General features: G+C 46.5%; 1 protein-coding gene across 4 annotated transcripts in view; it reads left to right on the top strand.

Annotated features, from left to right (window-relative positions):
* Positions 1-21,274, top strand: part of LOC104830484 — a 43,424-nt gene that overhangs the window by 18,603 nt on the left and 3,547 nt on the right. For 2 of the 4 annotated variants that reach the window (XM_010565397.1, XM_010565396.1), the window contains exons 3-11: positions 891-1,485; positions 3,186-3,303; positions 7,400-7,474; positions 9,655-9,755; positions 10,810-10,902; positions 12,273-12,405; positions 13,631-13,741; positions 18,588-18,709; positions 20,304-20,489. In XM_010565397.1, coding sequence (XP_010563699.1) covers positions 891-1,485; positions 3,186-3,303; positions 7,400-7,474; positions 9,655-9,755; positions 10,810-10,902; positions 12,273-12,405; positions 13,631-13,741; positions 18,588-18,709; positions 20,304-20,484 — 1,529 coding nt within the window. In that variant the 3' untranslated portion in view covers positions 20,485-20,489. Of the gene's footprint in view, positions 1-890; positions 1,486-3,185; positions 3,304-7,399; positions 7,475-9,654; positions 9,756-10,809; positions 10,903-12,272; positions 12,406-13,630; positions 13,742-18,587; positions 18,710-18,864; positions 18,898-20,303; positions 20,490-21,274 lie in introns of those variants that run through there. The other 2 variants (XM_010565399.1, XM_010565398.1) reach the window with 2 other exon arrangements.

Below are 21,274 nucleotides of genomic sequence, written 5' to 3'. Positions count from 1 at the left end.
AGCTGTATCCTGAATTGATTTCAGGGTCCCACTGCCTCTGGCCTTGCTTAACTTTTCCCTGGGTTCTCAACAAGTTTGTTTTTTCCTCTAGGTGCTGCTTCAGATACCTTTGGGCAAATCTTCTTAACCCTTTGTTGCTCAATTTTGTCATCTGTAAAACGCACAGGAAAAAAACCGCAGTTCTGTGCAGCTGTTGTGAGATTACATTTAACTCTTAGTGGTGGGCTGGGTGTGATGGGTAAGATACTTTGGAAACAAACAGCGGTGAAAGACTTCTTCCAACTTATGAACTTTAAAGATTTCATAACTGCCTTGACGGGGTGTCTGGTGATTAGGGCAGTGGCTCAGTCACCACAACTTCTTGCAGACATGGAAGTCATGGGGAGTTACGTGAATCCCCATTGCTGAGACGCTGCAGATGGGTAGCCCACCTTATGGTTTTCACCTTTGGGCAAAATAGCACGCATGGTCATTTGGCCTAGTTAAAAAGCCCCGGCAAAGAGAGGGCCCTGGACTGCACTGAGCAGTCTCAGTCTAAGACAAGAGCTCACTGGCAGGAGTGACACCCTCTGTGTAGCCATGGCAGACTGAGCAGGTGGGGGGGACCTTACAAGAGAGTTTGCAGCACTTTGGTCCTGCCAAGGCTTCTGTAGAGAAGACGGAGGATTCCTTCTAGGCTTGACTTTCATCTGTTGGCTTTCAGATGTCCTTTCTGTAATGCTTTTCTTCTGGACAAAAGGTATATTCCTTAAGGAAAGATTGTCATTATTGAACCTGCATTGCCCACATGAGGAGGTCTACTGGGATGATGACAGAAAGCTGCAGAAGTGATGGGTCCTAATAGAGGAGTGAACAAACATCAAGTTGTCTTGTTACTCTCTCTATTGCAGAGGAAACCATCTGTGGATTCATTGAGCAAGGAAAATTTTTTGAAGCTTGTGATCATATTTATGACCTGGAGCATTCTGGAAATGATGGTGTGGCAAAATCTGAATCACTTTATATGCTGCTGGCTGAGCGAATGTGGACTGTGGTGGGAGAAGCACTCAGTGGAAGTGGTAGGATGTTCCTGGAGCCGTTGCAGTCGGTGGGGGAATCACTGAAGTGGCAGAAGCAGAAGGAAGCAGAGTGGCTTGGCAGCAGCCAAGAGACGGAGTGTGTTTCCACCTGGCGTCCAAACTTCTGGAGGAAAGATCTGGAGGAAAAACTAATACAGTACATGACAGCCCAGATTCCCCAGTTTGGGTCCTCTAGTAACACAGACAAGACTGCACTACACCAGCATCTGAGTCAGCTGGAAACGACATTTCTCCCCAGCCTGGAGCACAGAAGTGATGTCTTCAAGGAAGCCGGACTGCTTGTCACCTATGCCCGCTGCTGTCATGCCTCTTTGTCTTCTCACCTTTCCACACTTACTGACAGTAACCATTTCAGCTTCAGCCAATGTCTTTCAGTTTATGAATGGGGCCTTAAAATGTACAAAAGGTATGTTTGAAGGACTTCTTTTCCTCTACATTTTTTTCTATGTCTCAATTCATCAGTTCTGAGCACATCCCTGCTTCCTGTTAATGCAATGATGCTCAGGACTCTTGCTGAGTTTAGACTTGCCCACTGTCTGTTTTGTCTTCCGTGCTCTCAGAATCAGAGCCTTTTTTCATTGCAATACTGCCTCTTTCTAAATCCTTAGTATTGGGCTCCGGGGTTTACCTGAAGTAGGCAGGTATTTCTCTGCTGGACTCCTGTTGGACATGCACAGTGTCCTGCTTTCTTGAACAATGTCTTTTCTCACATTAAGCCTTTTTTAGCAAGGTCCATAATACTCTGATTACTCCAGAATAATTTTCTCTTGCCTTTTATGTCAGCATGGTGCTCTGCGGACTTTTCTTGCTGTCTCCTTGGTTCTCTTGCTGCTTTATCTGGCTTGTAGTTTGACCAGTTGTTTCCATATTTCCTGCATTAGTGTTCAGATCACAGGAAAAACACATAGCAGATCATTAAAATCCTGCCCAAGTCTGGGAAAACGGATGTGGCTTTCCCCATGATCTGAAGAGCGGCACATCTGGGACCTTTTGGCCCAATGTGAATTCAAAGCCTGCGGGTATCATCAAAGCCTGAAGCTTTCTTGTGATTTCTTTTTGTATGACAGTGGTAGATGAGGTGTTTGATTCTCTGTGTCCATGGTTACTTTGCTACTTGACAGCTCCAATCTACTTATGTCCTAATAGTTTTCAGCCCTTTTGGGTTATTTGATTGCTTCCATCCAAGCCTAGAGCTTCTATGTTCTCTGTATTAATTACACTTGTAAACCCTTGATTAGCTCATGAACAGTTCATCAGGTGGGCTCTTCCCCTCACCAGCTCCCAAAGGAGGGAGGCAGGGTAGTGGGTACATCCTGGTGCATGCTGTCCTCAGACACATGGGAGCCATGTGGCCAGGATGCATCCCTTCTACTGCTACTTTTATGGGTTTAAAATGGTAAAACTTTGGGTTTAGGTAAGAGTAATGGATTGGTGAAATATTGAAAACTTACACGAAGCTGGAGGTGAATAATTATATAATGTAAATATATAATGAAAAGCTCGAAGATAGGAAAAAATGTAAGTGTTATGCAAATGCTGAATTCCTTCAAGAAAAAAAACCACAAGAGCAGCTTGTGACTGTATTAAGGTCAGAAGGTAGTGAAGAAAGTGGAAATGAGAAGAACAGAGATGCCAGATGTAACTGTTTGGATTTTCCTCTCCAAATACAGTTACAACCTTAATGAAAGCTCTAGTGTAGATGCAGTTGTCCTGCTATATAGCTGCTTTTTATTCCATTCAGAGAGAATATGTGATGCTTGTAAAATTGTGCATCTGTGCAAGTGTGTTTGGGTGACTCTGCCCAAGCCTGAAGAGGAATTCAGCAGCAGGACTGAGGGAAGGGGAGAGGGAAATGGTGAGCAAAAAGTGTCATTTGGGCAGCAAATATAGGAAGAAGGAAAAGAAGCGGCACAAAAGAATAGCTGGCAAAAGGGCATGGTAAAGATCATCTACCATGTTGTGGCTGCCCCGACTGCTGGGTGCTTGCAGGGCACCCCATTTGCTTAGCATGAAGCTGTGGTGCCAAGCAGGGGGTGGCAGGCGGGCGATGGGCTGTGGACCAGCGGGAAGTTGCCCTTCTGGCTGAGCTCTTATTTCTGTACACAGTGGCAGCGAGACATGTCTGAGACCCAGGGAGACCCCCCAACACGGCCTTTCCCTTGGTGTGCAGTGTCTCATGTGGATTATACTGAAGACTGAGGAAAAGTTACTTGCAGTCGCCCAGGTAAGAACTCAGGAGTTTTACCCTAATCTGCCTGTTTTATTCCCATGGTTTTAAAATAAGTAATGCCTTTGTTAAATTAGCTGCTCTCTTGCTAGCTGAGCCAGCTCTGCTCAGGTGTGTGTGAGCCCCAACGTCTCCATCTTGGCTGAGTTTCATTGCAGAGCCCAGGTGTGAAGATCCATGACTGTCTTCTACCAAAGGGATGCTGCCCTGTCCTTGCTCCTTAGCAAAGAGATGCTGAGACATTTGCAAATCTCTGTTCATCCCACTTCTGCGCCTTCAAAGTGCTGCAATCTACTCTGCTCAGAAGCCAATGTATCTGGAGGAAAGGGAAGCTATGCGTGAAATCCACTTCCTTACTGAGGGCCATTTCAAGATGCTGTTCATCTCACCAGCTGTTAATGAGCCCACAGTGTGCAACAGTTGGGTTTTTTAATAGCCCCTTTGCCTCAGCTGTGCAGGATATTGAGGCTGCTGGATTTGTCTGTATGTGGACCCGTCACAGCCCTTTCCAGCCTGCTGGATGCTGCTGAGGTTATAGCAAAGATTATTTCCAGAGCCCAGCATAAGAAATAGTGCAGTTGGTGCACCCTGGCACAGCACTCCTGTAAGGTCGGAGCAGGGCATCCTGCCTTGGGATCCCACAGGTGACCTCAGCTCCAGGGCTGCGGGATCTCCTTTTCTCAGCAAAGCTTCCCTTTTGAAGAATGCTGTCTCAGTGTGTGGAATACAAACGAAGCAGGGAAGATGCATTGTAGCAACGGGGAACTCCAGAGGAAATCATGCTATTTGGAAAACTCAGCAGGGCCTTTTAGATTCAGCTAAAGCTGAAATGCAGCAGCAGGAGTTACCACACTCATCTCTCTCGCTTTCCCTTTCCACCAGCCTCAGGGGAGCAAAGGAGGGGAAATTCCATGGCAAACTGCTGAATCACTCCAGGGAAAGTACTCTAAATTGCAGAGATTTTCCTCGAGACCTATTGCCTGAAGGAGAACAGGAAGGTAGTCACAAACATGGGAGTAGAGGTGCCAGCTGGTGACAATATGCTTTAAACCTACTGATTTCAGTGTTTAACATTAAGCATCTTTATGGGCTATTTCTAATCATTACCCTGGGGAAGACCACATGTTCGTAAGGTCTGCTTTTGGCACTTATTTCAGTGAAGGAGATTACTTTACTCAGGGTAGTGCTAGTGAGGTTATCTTAAAGCATGTCACTGAGTCATACAGATGCTGACTAACAGTGATGGAGAATTTAACTCTTTTTTTTTTTTCAGTTTCCTCTAAGGTAATGGCTGGAGAAAGCTTTTGTTTAATCATGGGCTTTCTGCTTTCCTGATCTACCATGTGTTGAGCAGGCTCACGTAGATCTGGCAGTGGTTATGCACTCTTGTGCCATGCTGCCCTGAGTTGGCTGCATTTTTTCATGCCACCTTGGATCTGGAAGCATTACGGCTCTACATGGTGCCACATTGTACAGGGAGAACAGAGCTGGAATTGCTGGAGAGTGTGGTGCAGCAGCGTCCCAGCTCTCTTCAAACCTGTCCACTTTAGGACCAGCTCCAGTTTCAAGCTAATGAGCTTAAGTGGACATGAGCTGACTCCATATGGAAAAATTATAGATGTCTCTTCACTCGGCTCAGTGGCATAGCTTATAAAACCTGCTTTATCCCTCTATTTCTTTTTCCAGGATACTCCAGCCCTTCATTATTCCAAGTACACAGGAAGCTGCTATTGAGCAAATACCCTGTCAGTTATCTCTGAGCAATTGTAATATATAATTGTGACTGTAAATCACATGGTGCAGGTTTTGCCACTTCAATGGATCACTAAATTTTTCTAAATGAAAAGAGACTGACCAGAATAAGCCATGGTCTGCTTTGCCTATGAATACCTGGCTTGTCACTGGGAATGCCAGCCTGATACCTGTGCAAACTAAAAGCACTTTAAACAGAAATGAGCAATGAGAACTGTGACCACATCTGAAGGTGCTGAGAGCTCAGACGCCACGTGGGGTTCAAAACCACTTCCAAACGTCACTGCGGGGAACTTGGCAGCTCTGCATGCAGGCGGTGTTCCCTCAGCCCGAACGCTTCTAGGGCAAGGGGGCTTTGCACCTTTTGAGGCTGCAAGGTTGGTGAACTGGAAATGATGGTGCCATCGACTGGGTTTTTGATCCGTCACCCCTGCCCTTACTGTACTGGGGAATTTGACATGAGTGCAAGGCAAACTTTCCAGCATGATGCCAGGGTTCATTCTGATACTGGGAGGTAGAAAATGAACTTTCTGTCCCCTGATTCTGCAGCCTCAGCTCAAAACTGGCTCTTTGTCCAAAACCGGAGATGGCAGGACTGGACATGCATACCTGGACAAAAGCTCGAAGAGGGTTTAGACTGACCTGCAAAGGATCGCTAGGGTCTGTGACTTCTTCCCTCTCTCCCTCCCTTCCTCTATTTTTTCAAGTAGACAAAAGGAGGACTGAGAAGTTCATGTGCTTTGGAGAATTTGGGCTGAGGACCTGCTGCTACCCAAAAAAATAAGGCTGTGCAGTTTTTCTGCCCACCTTCCTGCCGGTCTGTCAGTGGTGCGCTCCCACCCATGTTGAGCCTCTTAGCGAATTTTGACCGCACTTGATAACGATGTAAAGGTCTCAAGGATGTGAAATTCTTGCATGTTTTAAAACAGCAGCTGGACAGATGAGGGACCCAAGTTATAACTCACCCCCTTGTGTTTTCCAAGAGGAAGCGGTTGGCTGGGCAGTCAGCACCGGCGGGCTGGCCATCCATGGATCTGAAGCTTTTACAGCATGGGGTACTATGTCTTGGTCAGACAGGGAGGGACAAGGAGGAAACTTGAGGTTATTTATGGGCCTGTTTGTTACAGCAGAAATTCTGGTCCTCTCCATGTTGGAGCTTTGGTGCCTGAGGTGCTGGTGTCACCATGAGAACTACAAACAAGCAAGCTCATGCTAATTCAGACACATCATCTGATCCAAAGCAACTAAGTACAGTGGCTCAACAAGTTATTGCCTTGCAGTTACTAACTAAATGCATGCTTTGTCCCACTGGGGAGCAAGACCTTCATGTTGGCTTAAGCTGACACATTTTACTGTGCAACTGGGGCAGGCTAGAAGTGTTTGTGCAGCTCGGCTGGGATGTGTTATCTCAGCACATCGTGTTCACACAATTGCTCACAGTCAGGTGATGGCACTCAGAGGAAAGGAATTTTTCTTGGTTTGTTTACAACTGCTTATTTGTCTTTGATTAACATTTTTCAATGACTATGGCAGAGCAGTTGTTTTGAATATACTTTTGATGAAATTCTTCAGTGACAGCCACAAATTTCCTAATTCATCAGCCAGAAAAGAACAAAGACAAAAATGGAAGATCAGACTTTACATTCTTTTTATTTCCTTGGAGGAGGATGCAGAAATGAAAGAATAAATAAGCGAGCCAGGCTTTTGAGTTTAAAGCTTCTATAAAGGTCAGATCATGTTTTAAGCAATGAGCCCTTTCTCTGCAGTGTTAGTTTTGTTTTTACAGTCCATTCAAAACAACACCAGCCAGCCAAGTCTTGGGAAATTTCCCATCGTGCAGCCTCAGGGGGCTCATCTCACCATGACAGTAGCTCTAAACACTAACTCAACTCCTCTTTGGACTCACAAGTCCCTGGCTTAAGTGAGGGAATGCTTTTAATTAACGCTGGCTGGTTTATGCGGGTGCTGGTTGTAGCAAGGAAGGGTGGAAAATCTCAGCTACAGTAGCTGGCTGCACAGAGTTGTGTCTAAGTGTTGTTTTGCTTTGCGGGCGCCTTCATTTGAGCTAAGCTAACTAGGGAAGACTGTAGATAACCCAAGCTGACACTGGGATGAAAGGAAGCTGCAAATCATTTAAACTCAAACAAACAATGTAGAACAAAACAGAACAATGTTATTAGGTCAGCTGGAAAATAGCCAGGCTTTGGGTTAAACAAGATGGCCAAAAAATGGAGGCAGAAATTCATCCAGTCCAAATGCATAATGAGAAGCTGGGAAACCTAACTCATTACAAATGCCATTGTATCTCAACTGTTCTTTTTTCTTCTCTTTTAATATTTAGAAGGAAGTAAGGAAAGCCCTGAAAGAAGCCTTTGATATTGGGAAACCCCCTTGTGCAGATGCTGCAGTCATTCAGGTAAACCGGGGGGGAACTGAAAAGCTCTTGTATTTTGGGGCAGTCCTGTTTTTGCACACAAGTACATAGGTATTTGGCAAGACCTAGTTTTGCATGTCTTGGGCTAAGCTTGGTGTGTTAAAAGCTTGCCAGTTATCTGCCATACTTAAACCGCATCTGTTTGCTCCCAAATCTGTTTTTCTCTTGTGCATATATGAAGAAAACTAAACTGACTAAAAAAGGATGAGCCTGAGATTAGCTGGTTCAAGCTGCAATTGCATTTTCATATATGCACTTGGATTTTTGTATAACCTTTTAGAAAGTCATGGTGTATGTTAACCGGCCTGCTCTGTGTGAGTTCTGCAGAGCACTTTTATAAAAGCAGCAAGAGTTGCCAAGCCATGTAGGTCCCCATATCTGGCAGTGCAAATGCAGGCAGCTTGCTCCCTGCTTATGTGCTGGGTACAGCTGTGACTGCTGCCCTGATGGGTTAGGCAGCACAAGGGACTACTTCAGGGCACAGCAAAGCTGAGTGCTCAAAGGGCATTGCAGAAGCACACTCTGCTGATTTATGAGTAGTACATAGCGTGGCCAGAGGGTGTTTGGATCAAGACCCACAGAAGGCTTAAAATAATTCCTGGAGTTTACATGTGGAGTTACACTCAAGTGATGCTAGAGATCAGGGGCAGGTTGTGGGCTGCCGTGACTATATCTTTCTTGTCCTGTGCCACGACCCCAGTGGCAGTCCTGTTTCAGGTCACGAGAAAGGGAAGTAGCCCCATAGTCATTTGGGATGGCAGACAACCTCACACACCCTGTTGGAGGCTGGTAGTAGGCATTGCAGATCAACAGCAGCTGGCCTTCCTTGTGAGGATACAGCTTTAGCTGGCAAAAACTGGCTTTACTGGCTGAACTCAGACCCAGGCACCAAGTACAGAGCTCACAGAGGGGACTGCTCCCTCCTCACCTTGCCATATGCCCTCTGGAGCAGTGATGTACTCAGTGATGTACCTGTGCTAGGGTGGCTTTTAGCCACCGAGCTGGCATTTTTTTTCCTGCTTCTGGCTGACAGAGCAAAGGTTTCTAACAGGGACCGGGCCGAACGCTGTTGTCATATCTGCAACATCTGGCCATGCTTCAGCACGAGTGGTTTTGCTCTATTGTGTATGTAACTGACAGGTTTGAATGCTTTGGGGTAGGGGATGGAAAAGCCTGGATAAATAGGCAAGCCTTATGAAATTACCGCCTCCTCAGTTTTCTCAGGCTGACACTTAAAGATCAGATAGAAAATGAGCAAGGTGTCATGGAAACTCATCAGCCATGGTTTCCTGCCTCTTTGGGGTGGCATATTTTATCCTGTCCCTTTGGGTGAACTTTTACATCTGTTGTGAGCAGTGGAAAAAGCCATTCACGATGTGAGTCACCCTTTGTCTCTGGCTGATGCTTCCCAGAGCACTGAGGGAGCACAGCATACAAGTCCATCTGTCTCCTTTTATCCATCTGGCTCTCCTCCCCTTGCAAGCTTTTGTTTCCACAGAGCAACTAATGGGCAGCATTAAGTTGCCACCTGCTCAAGCCTGCCCAATATGGGGTGGATTTTTAGCTGTCTGGCACAGCCCACCTCCTGCAGGCACCTGGGCCACCTATCTGGGGTCAGTGGGGCGAGACAGGCGCCGTGGGGTTTAACACACATTGCCGTGTCAGGCGTGAGCAGTGGTGGCTGGGAAGAAGACATCCGTCTTCCTCAGGCATCGCTGGTGGAGACCCTGGCAGAGGCGCAGGGCACACACAGCTGCCTAATCTTTTTTTTAGTGTCTGCACCCAAATTTATCTGTGAGGGTGAATCATGCAGAAGTGCAGGTGCTCCCTCAGATGGCAGGTCTTTGCATGAACTGAGCTGCTAGACTAGACATTGCTAGCAGAGAACATCTGTAGGGACAGGCTTTCCCCCGAGTGCAGGACTTGGCTCCAGCCTGTTGACTGCAATGAAAGCAGCAGTGGCAAAGGCGTAGGATCAGGCATTAAAATCAGGCTCCTAAAAAATACTTTTATTTCCACAAGGGCTCTCAAAACTGGAACAGAAGTCGTTGCCTAGATGGCAGAGGGATTTGCAGTGGAGTGAGGGATGGGATATATTCCTGTTCACTGCATAGGGAAAAATTACTTTGGCCCATTCTCCTCTCATGCCTTGAAATCCACAGATACTAACAGAGAAGACGGAGGCTGCCTGGCATGTCAGTGAGAGCCTGAGTGAGAAGGTGGAGGCTGTGTGCCTGGAGGAGTGCTTGAGGTTCCTGGAGAGGTAGGAGGGATGCTGTTTTCCTCCTTGACATGTCCTCAGTGCTCAAAAGTAAGAAATCCTGATGAAGTGACTGGTGATGCTGTGTTTACCTGGATCTGCCATTGCCCCTTTTTTGTTTGATGGCTGTTTCCCATCAAGCTGCTACTGGAGAGACAGCGCTTCACTGCTCTTTATGTGCTCGGCATTTGCTGTTGGACTAAAGCTGAGGGAGCACCTGGACTTGCCTGGACACGTTAAAGCCTTGGGGGATGTTTATTCTGGAGAGGCTCAAACCTTAAAAACAACCAGAAAGAGGGGCAGCCACGTGGCCAGTGCCCAGGCTTGGCCCTTCCTACCCTGGCTGCACTTCCCAGGCATGGTGCTTTCTGCTGGCTCCCTGGGAGGGTGAGGAGCTCTGCTCTGTCCTGCTTCTCAGAGGAGGACAAATGCCGCCTTCTCATGTTCTGCCCTCTCACCATTTCTTCTGGGTCTCTTTATCTGCTTTTTGTTCTTGGGCATCTCCTTCCCTGTCTACCTCCGGCAGCAGAAAATGCCAGTACTGCTGGTTGTAGGTGAATATTTCAGAAGGAGGTTTGATTTAAGATCCTTGGCCCTTCACATTATGAGAGGAAGGAAATTCCTATAAAACAGAGTTATCCAGGAACCATTTGTGAGACTGAACCTGTGATGAAGCAGTCGATAGACTTTGTGGGTTATTCATACATGCTGAGGCTTTGTTCTGCAGCTTTATCAGCAAAGCCCGAGTTGCTTCCCAGAAGCAAGTGTTGCAGCAACAGCAATAGTAAAGTGAACCTCCTGCCTCTCGATCCCTAGCAGTGGCACCCAGACAGCTCGAGGGCTCTCCCTGTGCTGTTCCTGTGCTCTCTTTCCTTGCCAGCTGGGCAGGACAGAGACCGTCTTTGTCCTGCTGTAGATCCCACCTTGGGAGTGAAACTGTGTGTGCTGAAAAGACAAATAATCACAGATTATTTCTTCCATTTGCTGCTGGGCTAATGCTGTCAGATGCGTTATGGAGCACACCAGCTTAAAGATACGTCTTCCTGTTTTAATTTAGCTATGGAAATGAAGTAAGAAGCTTTCTCCAGCTCGATGGCTGCCCAGGGATCTGCAGCGGCTTACGAATCTTGGAGAACTGCTGCATTCTCAGGTTAGAAACCAGACCCTAGTGGCATGGGAAGCAAAATGAATTTTCTGCTTTCTGATCTTCTTCTAACTCTGCTATGGCATCAGCCTTGCCTCCCGCTGGATCTGGTCATCCAACCCCATGCACACCAACCCTTAAGCACGGAGTGAGCCAGCTGCAGTCAGCAAGACCCCTTCAGAGCTGCCCTGGCTGCCCCAGCAAGAGGGAGACTCGGGTAGGGGCTGTGCCTGTGGCCAGAGCCAGGACTGCTGTGTCGGCAGCACCATACTGCTGCTTCTCGCCAGCTCCCAGGCCCTGCAGGTGCAGGGGCCGTAGCCTGTGGTCCACCATCTTGCTCTTCCTGGTACCCGCGACCCTGAGCAGGAGGCAGGCAGCAATGCCATGTTGCATGTGGGGACATTATCCTGGCCAACCCTGCTGTGAGCTGCGATGTGGTGCCTTTTGCTGGCCTGATTCTCCTTCATTAGGAAAGCCTCATAAATGTTGCATTGAGATGCATGTGCTAGTGCACTTCAAGGTAAGCCCAAGCTTAAGTAAGTGCTTTGCTGAGTGAAACCCAGTCGAACATGCCAGGCTTTCCTTGGGGTTGCTAGGAAGGAGGGAAGCAATAAAGCACAGAAGGGTGGGGGAGGCTGTTTGCACCTACGAGCTAATTTCAGAAGTGCTTGCAGCGATGGAGAAAACAAGGTTGCTTCTCTTCTTCCTGTGTAAAATTATCTGGGGATCTCTGGAGTCAGCAAAACGCCCAGATCCAGCATATGCACAGTGCTTACTTGACATCGGAGCCTCGTGTTGAGCCTAGGTAGCTGTTTTATTTGTTGTATTTGCGTGTTGCTGATGCTGGATCCTAGACTGAATACTTATGAGGCTCTTTTGTGTGATTCTTTACAGTGATACTGAGAATGAAGTTACACACTGAGCTTTTCCAGAAAGTAAAATGTCTGGTTTCAAGCGGGTGGTCATTTTAACTAGGATTTGCTGACTTGAAGAATGTTCTGATGGAAGATAATTGTTTGTCTTATATTTGTAGAGTGTTGGAGGCACACAGGATGCTCACCCAGCTTCCATTTATCAAGGTCACTTCATGTGTACTCATTTTTGAAAATACTAGAATTTTTACTTATCAAATATCTCTAGTGATGGGTACAAGTGGCATTTGTGTACATGGAGCTTTTGTGTCCTTGTGGCAGCATCTTAATGAGACCCTTCCAAAAGATGGGTGCACATATGTGGGTCACTGAGCTAGCCCTGGACTTGGTCCGTTCAATTATCCAGGCAGTCGTGTTTGTTACCATAGGAAGAATTTTGATCGGAGAGAATAGCCTGATTTGATCTGATCAATACTTTCCATATCCTTTTTTTTTTTTTTACAGGATTGTCTGGCATAAGCTAACATACATTTGCAGTGCCAGCACTGGTCAGGATGTTAAGGTAAATGGATTTCTGGACAGGATGGAAGATGAGATTTTGGGGCATTTTCTGCAGGCTGTCACTTCTAAAGTCAAGGTATGGGAGACCCATGTAACACTGAATATTTTCAGACTGTAGGGCAGGCATGCACTTCACTCTCATGTCCTGATTTGGAAAGGGTGAGACCATAGTTTGATCTTCATGCCCAGTACCCTCCTCTGCCTTGTCTGAAGCTGTGTATTGACAGCTTTGTCTTTTCCAGTTTTTAGGATCCCAGTTCCACTGTTTGTAGAATTTGCTGTTGTGCTACAAATGAGCACACCATGGTGCCCCTGGGCACCCAGACCCCAAGGGTTGAACTTCATATGATACCTACTCATCCCCAGCAGCTGGGCATCTTCTCGGGGCAGTGGTAACTCACAGAGCCCAAGGCTGTGGTGGGTAGTCACGATGTAGAGAAGGCTGACCAGAAATGGATCCCTCGCTTGGGATAAGTTTCCCTCCCTTCATACTTTCTGATATTAGACTATTAGCCCAGACACCCACCTTCATATTCTGGGCTTCATGTCTAGGTAACGTGCAATTGCAGGCTCCTAATAATGTGTGGTGTTCTGTGTTTCCTTGGGAAGCTCCCCCGAGCATCTTCAGGCTCATTGCACAGGCTCCCTCAAGCATGCTGAAGGCAGCAAGAGGAAAATAACAAAAGAAACTTTGGCCACACTGTGCAGTTTTGGTCTCCAGAGCTCACTGCCAGCCTGTCCCATGGGCCCACGTGTCAAGACAGGAGCTGCGGGTGGTTCTGACAGGGAGCATGGACAACCCTGGGGAGAAACAGCAGATCTAGGGCTCAGATTTTCAGTCCTTCTCTGGATGTGTTGACACAGGCTTTGAATCATGAAAGACAGAGTTTATCCCCTGCCTGCCTGCTAAATGATTCTTATACTTTCCCATTGAATAAGATGCAACAGCCATGCTGGGAGCAGGATGCCAAAGCAGAAGGGTGCAGAATGGCTGGCTCTTCCTGCACTCCTCATCTTCTGGGGCACGTTTTACATAGTCCCTGGATCAGAGCTATTGCCACCCATTTTTCATAGTTGTTGGTCTTCCAGGTTTGGGCTTAAGAATGTAATACATCCTTCCTGAGTTTGAATTGTTTCTGTCTTTCATGTTTTGCTTTTCTTTGAAATGAAGGCACAGGATACTGCAGCTTGTGGAGGAGTCTGTTTCCGAGAGCAGAAAGAGCAAAAGCACAATAATCCTTGTCTGTCTTCTGTGCAGTGTCTCTACATGTGCACCCTTTGACTCTGTCCCTTTTCCTCAGGGAACACTGAAGGAGCACTTCAAAAAGTGTGACAGTGGTTTTTACTACATCCTTGAATCCTTAAAGCAAAGCTTTTTGGCATTTGGGAAGAAAAAAACAGACACGTATGAGGTAAGAAGTAAGTAAGAAAGTAAGAACAAGGTATTACTCAGGAAATCAGGACAACTAGTCCTTGAACCTCTGGATGGCACAGTATTTGAACATTAATCCAAAGTACAATTTTGTCTGTTGTTAAAATGGCTTTTAAAGATCTAGTGGTCTCAGTCCAGTTCTTCTATCTAACAGAGTTGGCTATCTTCTTCACTGTGACAGCTAGGACCTTTCTGTAATCTCAGCAGGGAAACCAAGAAGTGAAGAAATGTGGAAATGGAAAGTACCTCCCAAATACAGAGGGGGGGCGTTGAGCCATCTCTCATCTTACCATTGCCCCAATACCACTGTATTGGAAATCTCAGCTTCTAATGTGCTTCAACCTTAGTTGTAAGGAATATTTATCCCTTTGACAGAGAGTGGACACACGGAGAGGTGAAAGGTCCAGATCTGCAAAGGACATAGTCTCTCAAGCACAGTTAAATATGCCAGGCTTGGCAAAGAACAACCTCACAGAGTACCTAAGTTTTTTCACCTTTACAGTAGCCTAAACAATTTGTCTAGGGTCTCACGACACCCTTGAGTCTGTCTCTTTGGCAATGAGATTGGTGCTTGGGGTACCCTCTTTTGCACACAGGTTGGATTTGCTGTTGCTACCTGTGCCGCATATGTGCCCCTAAGCACTGGACTCCTTTTCTCTTACCCTAACAGGTCTGCAGGCTCTTTGTCAGTGCCGATTTGAATTAACATTTTGAAATGTGGAAAAAAGTAATGGAACAGAAAAAATTAGGAGCTATTCTGCTGTTGTTCAGAGCCTGTCACTGGACATTATGTCACATTAGTGCTGGGGCAAGCAGCAGCTTGGTGGTGGAGCGCTGTGCCAGAGCTATCTGTCTCTTGCTTTGTCTGTTTTGGAAAGGGCTGGGGATTTCCTGTACCTTTGGACTGCAGCCTAAAACTGCTCTGATTTCAATTGCTAATGAAAATGTGGTTTCTGTGCAGCAGCCCATCTCCCCTTAGAAAGGTTTACCCTCCCTTCCCCTTTCAGGCACTGCATGGTCTCCGCACTGGGGTTTCTCAGCAGGTAGTGAGTGGCTTAGAGATGCCCAGGTGACTTCTCTGTGCCCAGTCACAACTGTGTGCCCAAGGGTATGGCTCTGGGACATGTCTAGTGGGGATGCTCCAGGGAGGCTGGATCTGGCTTTGTCTGTAGTCCAAGCTGTCCCCAAGTGATGTGTTTGTTGGCTTGGAGCTAAGCCAAATGTCACTGCTGCTCTGAAGTGTGAGTGACCTCTGGCTCAGCTAACTGGTCCCATTGTTTTTAGTTGGATGTCTCCACACTTATCATCAATGTTTATGTCATCAACATACAGCTTGGAGGTAGGTACTCCATGTGTTAGACCAGGCATTTTAAAGGGATACTTAAGCAAAGAAATGGGACAGCCATCCTATATCCTCTGTCTACACTGGTCAGAGTCCTCTAGGTATGATCTGGTCCTTGCTCAGTACAGGGAAGTTAATCTGGGTGTCTTTGCTCTGGAACAGGCCCTGGTCAAGGCTGTCAACACCATCATTATTACAGAATATGTGCAGGCCCTCCCGACCACTTCCAGGAAACCATCTTCTGTGCAGAGGAGGATGATTGTCAGCAAGATAGAAGAAGATCATAGGATGCTGCAAACTGTCTTTAAAGAGTGCTTAGTAAGTCTTTGATATGGTTACTGTTTTGCTCTCCGTCATCAAGAACAGTACTGGCAGAGGAAAAGGCTCTGAAAGCAACAGAAAAGCTTAAGACGTCTTACCACAGTGGTATTCAGCTTCACAGAAATGACAATCAGATGTGCTGATGGCCCTTCTGATCTGCCAGAAGCTGTTAGTTTATAGTTTTGAAATGTGTGACTAGAGGAGGCAAGTTTTGCACTCCTGCCACTGTAATAAGAATGAGACGCGCTCCTCTGAGCTGGTGAGACAGCTCCAAAGCTGTCAGCTCCCCCAGGCAAGACTTTGGTACATGGCATGGGGGTGCAGATGAGGAAGAGCTGTGTTGCCCTTGAGCCTCTGGAGTGATGAACTAAATCAGCTGCTCCACATCTTCACCTTCTCCGTGGATTGCTCTGTATGGCGACTCCTCCCTGGACACGGGGTATTCATTGTTACCCCTCCATCCAGCCTCCTCCCTCCCTGCAGGCCCTTCCCAGCCCCTCAGAGCTCGGCTGATGGCTGCATGAGCCATTTCCCTGTGCTGCAGTCTTTCCTCAAGGGCGGAAACATGCTGATGCTGTTGTGGTTGGTGACGGTTACAGGGGGCAGCGAGTCTTCCTGCAGGGGTAAACACCTCACACCATTAGGAGGTAAAGATGCATTGCAGAAGGGATAGCTTGGGTGTAAAAGCAGAGCCACACCTTTGAAGAAAAGTTGTGGAAAAATGCTAGGTCTGATTTGCAGAAGCAACTTCAGAAGCTTAAAAAAGCCTCTCTGCTTAATTCATAATCCTGTGTAATTGGCAGTACTGCACACAGCATCTGCAGATGCCACCAGGCTGTCACATGGGTCCCTTGATTAGCCAAGGGCAAGGACTGCAATGCCAGCAGCATACCCGCCTGTGGCTGCTCCAGCCAGAGAATCGGGGCCATGCAACATCCCCTGCCACAGCTCTTTTGCAAATGCAGGCTGAGAATACCCAGGCATAGCACTTTGTAAGAGGCTGGACTGAGAATCACGTTAACAGTTGCAAGGTCAGTCTGGTAACAGGAGTCAGATGTGACAGAACAGATAAAAACTTTGGGTTTATTGGTTTTAATAATTTCATAAATTCTGAGTCATTCTCATGACTTGTGAATTTAAGTGCTAGGGACTGGAAATCTATTTTCTCCCAGATGAGCTGCCCTGCAAGTCATTTGTCAGCAATCCTTACTTTCTCCAAAGAATAAAATGAGATCAAAATGATTGTCTGTAGGCTCCTCTAAAAATCTCTCAGACTCATTACAATTAATGCATTAGTTTCATGGTGGAAAGCTGGAAGCTGCCAGTGCTTTTAGTTGAAGACCCACCTCTCCTGGAGTGATCAATCACAGACAAGTCAATGCTTTGAGCAATCGAGCCATTGGGAATAGCAAGAGGATTCTCTAATCTTAACTCTGAAGTTTACCAGTAATGCTGTGCTCAGCATCAGCTTTGGATGTAATGTGCAAGGAAAGCTGGGTTTATAGTGTAAAGGAGATACAGGAAATCTAATTTTCTACTAACACCCCTACATTCAGCTTGGGTGAAAAAATTTTGCATCTAGTTGGCACTGTTTCCCTTGCATCCCCAGTCTGTTTGCTTTCTTACTTGATGTGGGAGCACCGAAAACCTCGGGAAGGAAACTTGTAAGCGATTTGCAGGGGACAGCCTGATCCTCAGTCAAATGAGGTACACAGTTATGCATGCAAAATATGTACTCTGCTGCAGACTGAATTTATCGTGCAGTTGCTGCACAGGCTGCACCTGCTCCCTGCCCTTCTCTGCCCTCTCTTCAGGCTCTTCCTTCCCCTCCGTCCTCAAAACACTTTGGGAAATACCTTGCTTCTCTCCGCGGAGCAGTACACGTCAAAGACACTTAAGCACTGCTGACAAGACACCTCTTTTTTGTCCTTTTAGATTGCAGGCTATTTACCTCTGACCTTGCCTGTCTATATAGTGCTTAACTAAATCTGACACCTTCAAATTAATTAGCATTTTGTAATAGTGAGCTTGCCAAGTATGAAGCTATACAGTATTGGTACCTTAGGAGCTGAGTACAGCTTGTGTGCTGTTCAGAGCTAGACTTGCTGTGTGTCTGCAGTGCAGAGGAAGAGAAAGAAGGCTGTCTTAGAATATTACTATTATTTTAAATTTAACTTCAATGTGGAGGTGAGCCACACCGAGAATGTGGCCTGCTGTTTCTAATGCCCCGTGGAGATCAGGGGAACCTGGGCTTCTCCTGCCCCAGTTTGGCAGCCTGTTCTCCAGGTTTGCTTTGTCACAGAGTCTCTGTTGACGTGATGGCATCAATAATTCAGGGAAGCAATTTAATCGCATTACTGCACCGATGAAAAATGTGAACAAGGCCTGAAGCTTTCTCTTGGCAGTTCATCTGCATTCTGCTTCCTCAGGCTTTGCTAAAAATGCTGTGTGTTTCTTGATGAGGCTTTCTTCTTCTGTGTCCTGCAGTTTAGAGGGAGCTGACCATATGCAGCATGTACCAGCCATGTCATATCCTTTACAGTGTCCAGCCCTCCTTCCCATTTTTTTTGTTTTTCTGTTAGAGGTTGGAAGGCACCTTAAAGGTCATCTAGTTCCAACCCCCCTGCCATGGGCAGGGACACCTTCCACTAGACCAGGTTGCTTAAAGCCCCATCCAACCTGGCCTTGAACACTTCCAGGGATGGTGTCCCCTCACCCTTTCCCCAAGGTCAGTTTTCTGTCCCTGGGCTTGCTCGAGGGCAGCAGAAATGCCATCATGCCTGGCCAACAGAGCTTGTTTTCACATAGGTACAGGGCTGTGCTTACCTCTGGAAGCAAACCACTTCCCAAAGGGCAAAATGGCCTTGAGAGGACAGGCGATGTAGGGAAAAATGAGGCACATTTGCCCACTTTGCCAAAGGAAATGCAGGAGTGGATTCTGTGCTGCTGAAGGTAGTTGCCCAGCTTCCCTGGAAGCAGTCTGTGGCTACACCCCAGTTTCTTTTCTCCTACCCTGGAGGGAAAACAGGCTTCTATACATGCACAGACAGTCCTGCAAAGCTCCTAACCCATACAGTGAGATCCCCAGTCTGATACGAGTCCAGCTCTTTAATGTTGTATGCTGCTTCCCTTATCCTGAACACACCTTCGCTTCTCTCCCCAGGGTCCTGCAGCTGGTCCCCTCAAGGATCCTATAAAAGCAATTTTAGAACTTATTCAAACTTCCGATGCTGAGGGGATGAAAATAGCCCTTCTGCCCATTCTCAAAGAATTTCCTGATCTAAGGTAAGGTCTTTTATTGGTTTGACTTCTGTAGTTTCTTACATGATTACTTGCCACCAGAAGACCTACAGCAATATTAGTCCTGCAATACCTTTTGCACTGTGCTGAGCCAGGCACAATGCTTACCTCTGAATGCACTTGGTGCTGCCTATTTGCAGATACTGATTAACATGGTTTATGACTTTGCCAGACATTAACCAGTGGAGTTGAGATGTCCTTCTGTAAAGGTGAAGGATGGATGAAATGGCTGTCAACAAAGCAGGAATGCTGTGGAAAAACACTACCCGAATAGAGAATTTACAGGCACATGTGTGCCAAATGTAGGTTTCAAGAACATCCTTAACTCAGGCGTTTCATAACTTCCAAGCGCTTGGCTTTTGGATTTAATGCTTCACCAATCCTTTTCTAGGTATAACTTTCCACAAAATCCTAGGTGTGTTCAGCAAGAATATACACTTCCATTTCTCACAGGAAGCTGTTAACAAAAATGAAACCCAACTTTTATTAGGAAGATGAGATGTTAGCTAACTGTGTTTGTTCCAAAGTCTGTGGTTTACTAGATCTATCTTTTGTTCTGATGTCTTATGCTACTGACTGTATTTTTCCAAGTTAACATGATTACAATTTAGAGCACTCTGTCACAGGATGCTGTGAAGGCCAAAAGTGTGAATAGCTTCAAATGGGGAGCAGACAATTTGTGGTAGATAATTATTTCAGTGCCTATTCAACATGACAGTCATGATATAACCCCCAGCGAAGGCAGTCCCTAAACTGCAGACTGCCAGAAGCAAAAAACCAGAAAGACAAAGAGAGATCATGTTATGCTTCATCTGGTTTCTATATTCTTTTCTTAAGCATTTACTACTTTTGAAGATGCTATTGAGCTAAAAAGCTGCTTATCTGATACAGCATAGCAATTCTTATTCTCTTACTATATTTATACACACACATATAAATAGTAATACATATATATAACTATATATTTTTATATAGAGATATATATAGTATAGGAAGTGGGCATAGGAAGTACTCAGAATAATATTCTTTTGATACAGATCTCAGAGGAGGTCATCCTGGTGTGAGCAGATGCACTGTTCTTGATTTCAGCAGATTCCCGTATGTTTAAAACTGTTTGGCTTGGGTACCTTTGCCCTGTTTGTTAATCAGACTAATATAGCACGGCCCCACTCAGCAAAGCAATGCTATGTGGAACAAAAATCCTATAGCCTTCTAGATGAACAATAAGTAGCTCCATCTGAGGGGAGAAAAGATATAAAAAATGCTTCCAAATGGTCAAATGCGGAGTTACCTGAAACCTATTATGACAGATACAGATCTTTTTCTTGGAGAAACCGGAGGTGAAGATTTCCAAAGTTTCACGGGGATGCTGTGTGCACTGGGCTTGGGACCCGTGAGCTCAGCCATATCCCACACAGCTCTTGTGACACAGCCACCTCCTTGTTAGGTGGCCAAAGGGTGTCAAAAAGCAGGTCAGCAGCTTCCGATCTTTGGTCTGTTCCAGCAAAACTGAGTGATAGGAAGCAATCTTTTTTTCCTTGACTTGTTCACTGACCTATCCTCTTATCCTTTTGGAAAGGAAGGAACATCTGAGTGCAGTGCTGGACATCAAAGACTCGCTCAGCCGAGAAGACAGAGCTGCTCTGTTGAAGGCATTTCATGATAATTGCAGGGAATCAGAAACAGAACCAAACTTGCTTTTTGCAGATATAGAAGTAAATCCTAGAAAATATGGACTCTGTGGATGCTTCTGCTGTTAGCAAAGGTAGGAGTGTGTGTGAGCGTGCTTGTGTGTAACACGTGTGCCTGCACAGGCGTAGGCATTCCTGCTTACAGGGAGGTGGAACAACTATGGCTGTAGCATCATCTCCCTGAGGTCCTCATGGCTGTGTACGCTGGTTCTTTCCCTCTCTCCACTTGCAAATTTCCACATCATGAAGCATTGTGTTGTAGGCAGTGCAGGGTGCCAAATGCTTAGATGTGTGATTCAGGTTACAGAAAGGACAAAGGAGAAGACAGGGCTTTTCCTCCCCATCCTTCGCTCCTATCTGTGTGTCCCTGCAGCAAGGTCTCTCCACAGCATCCCCTCCCTCCTAGCTCTTACCATGTGTGCATGGGCAGGGTCTCCCAGGCAAGCGCTGCTGTCTCCTGGCAGGGCATGCTGAGGGCTTTTCTCCTCTGTGGTCCTCCTGCTTCCCTGGTGCTGAGGGGAGGGATATGTGAGCCCCACTGCTGCTCCCTCCATGAGAGCTGTATTGATTAAAACTGGGCTCGGTCCTGTTCAGGTGACTGTGCTGTGTTGTGAGCACCAGAGGAGAGCATGCCCTCTCCTTGCTGGCAGCAGCAGATGGTGGCAGAAGGGAGGAGGGGTAAAAGTCAGATGGATGACTGTCACTGTGAGGTCTTAAATCCCCTGGTGTGAATTGCCAGGGCTCATTTGGAGTACCTGCAATCTCCTTTCAGTTTCCCAAGGGATTCTTTCGCAGTCACAGATTGGGGATTTTTTCTTTTTGGGGGGGGGGGGGGGGGGGGGGGAGGGGGGACTGTTGT

This window comes from Haliaeetus leucocephalus, unplaced genomic scaffold (assembly GCF_000737465.1).
Source record: "Haliaeetus leucocephalus isolate CR32 unplaced genomic scaffold, Haliaeetus_leucocephalus-4.0 Scaffold191, whole genome shotgun sequence".
Classification (NCBI taxonomy): domain Eukaryota; kingdom Metazoa; phylum Chordata; class Aves; order Accipitriformes; family Accipitridae; genus Haliaeetus; species Haliaeetus leucocephalus.
The sequence above is the reverse complement of the archived record's forward strand: the minus strand, read 5'-3'. Positions and strand labels throughout refer to the sequence as shown.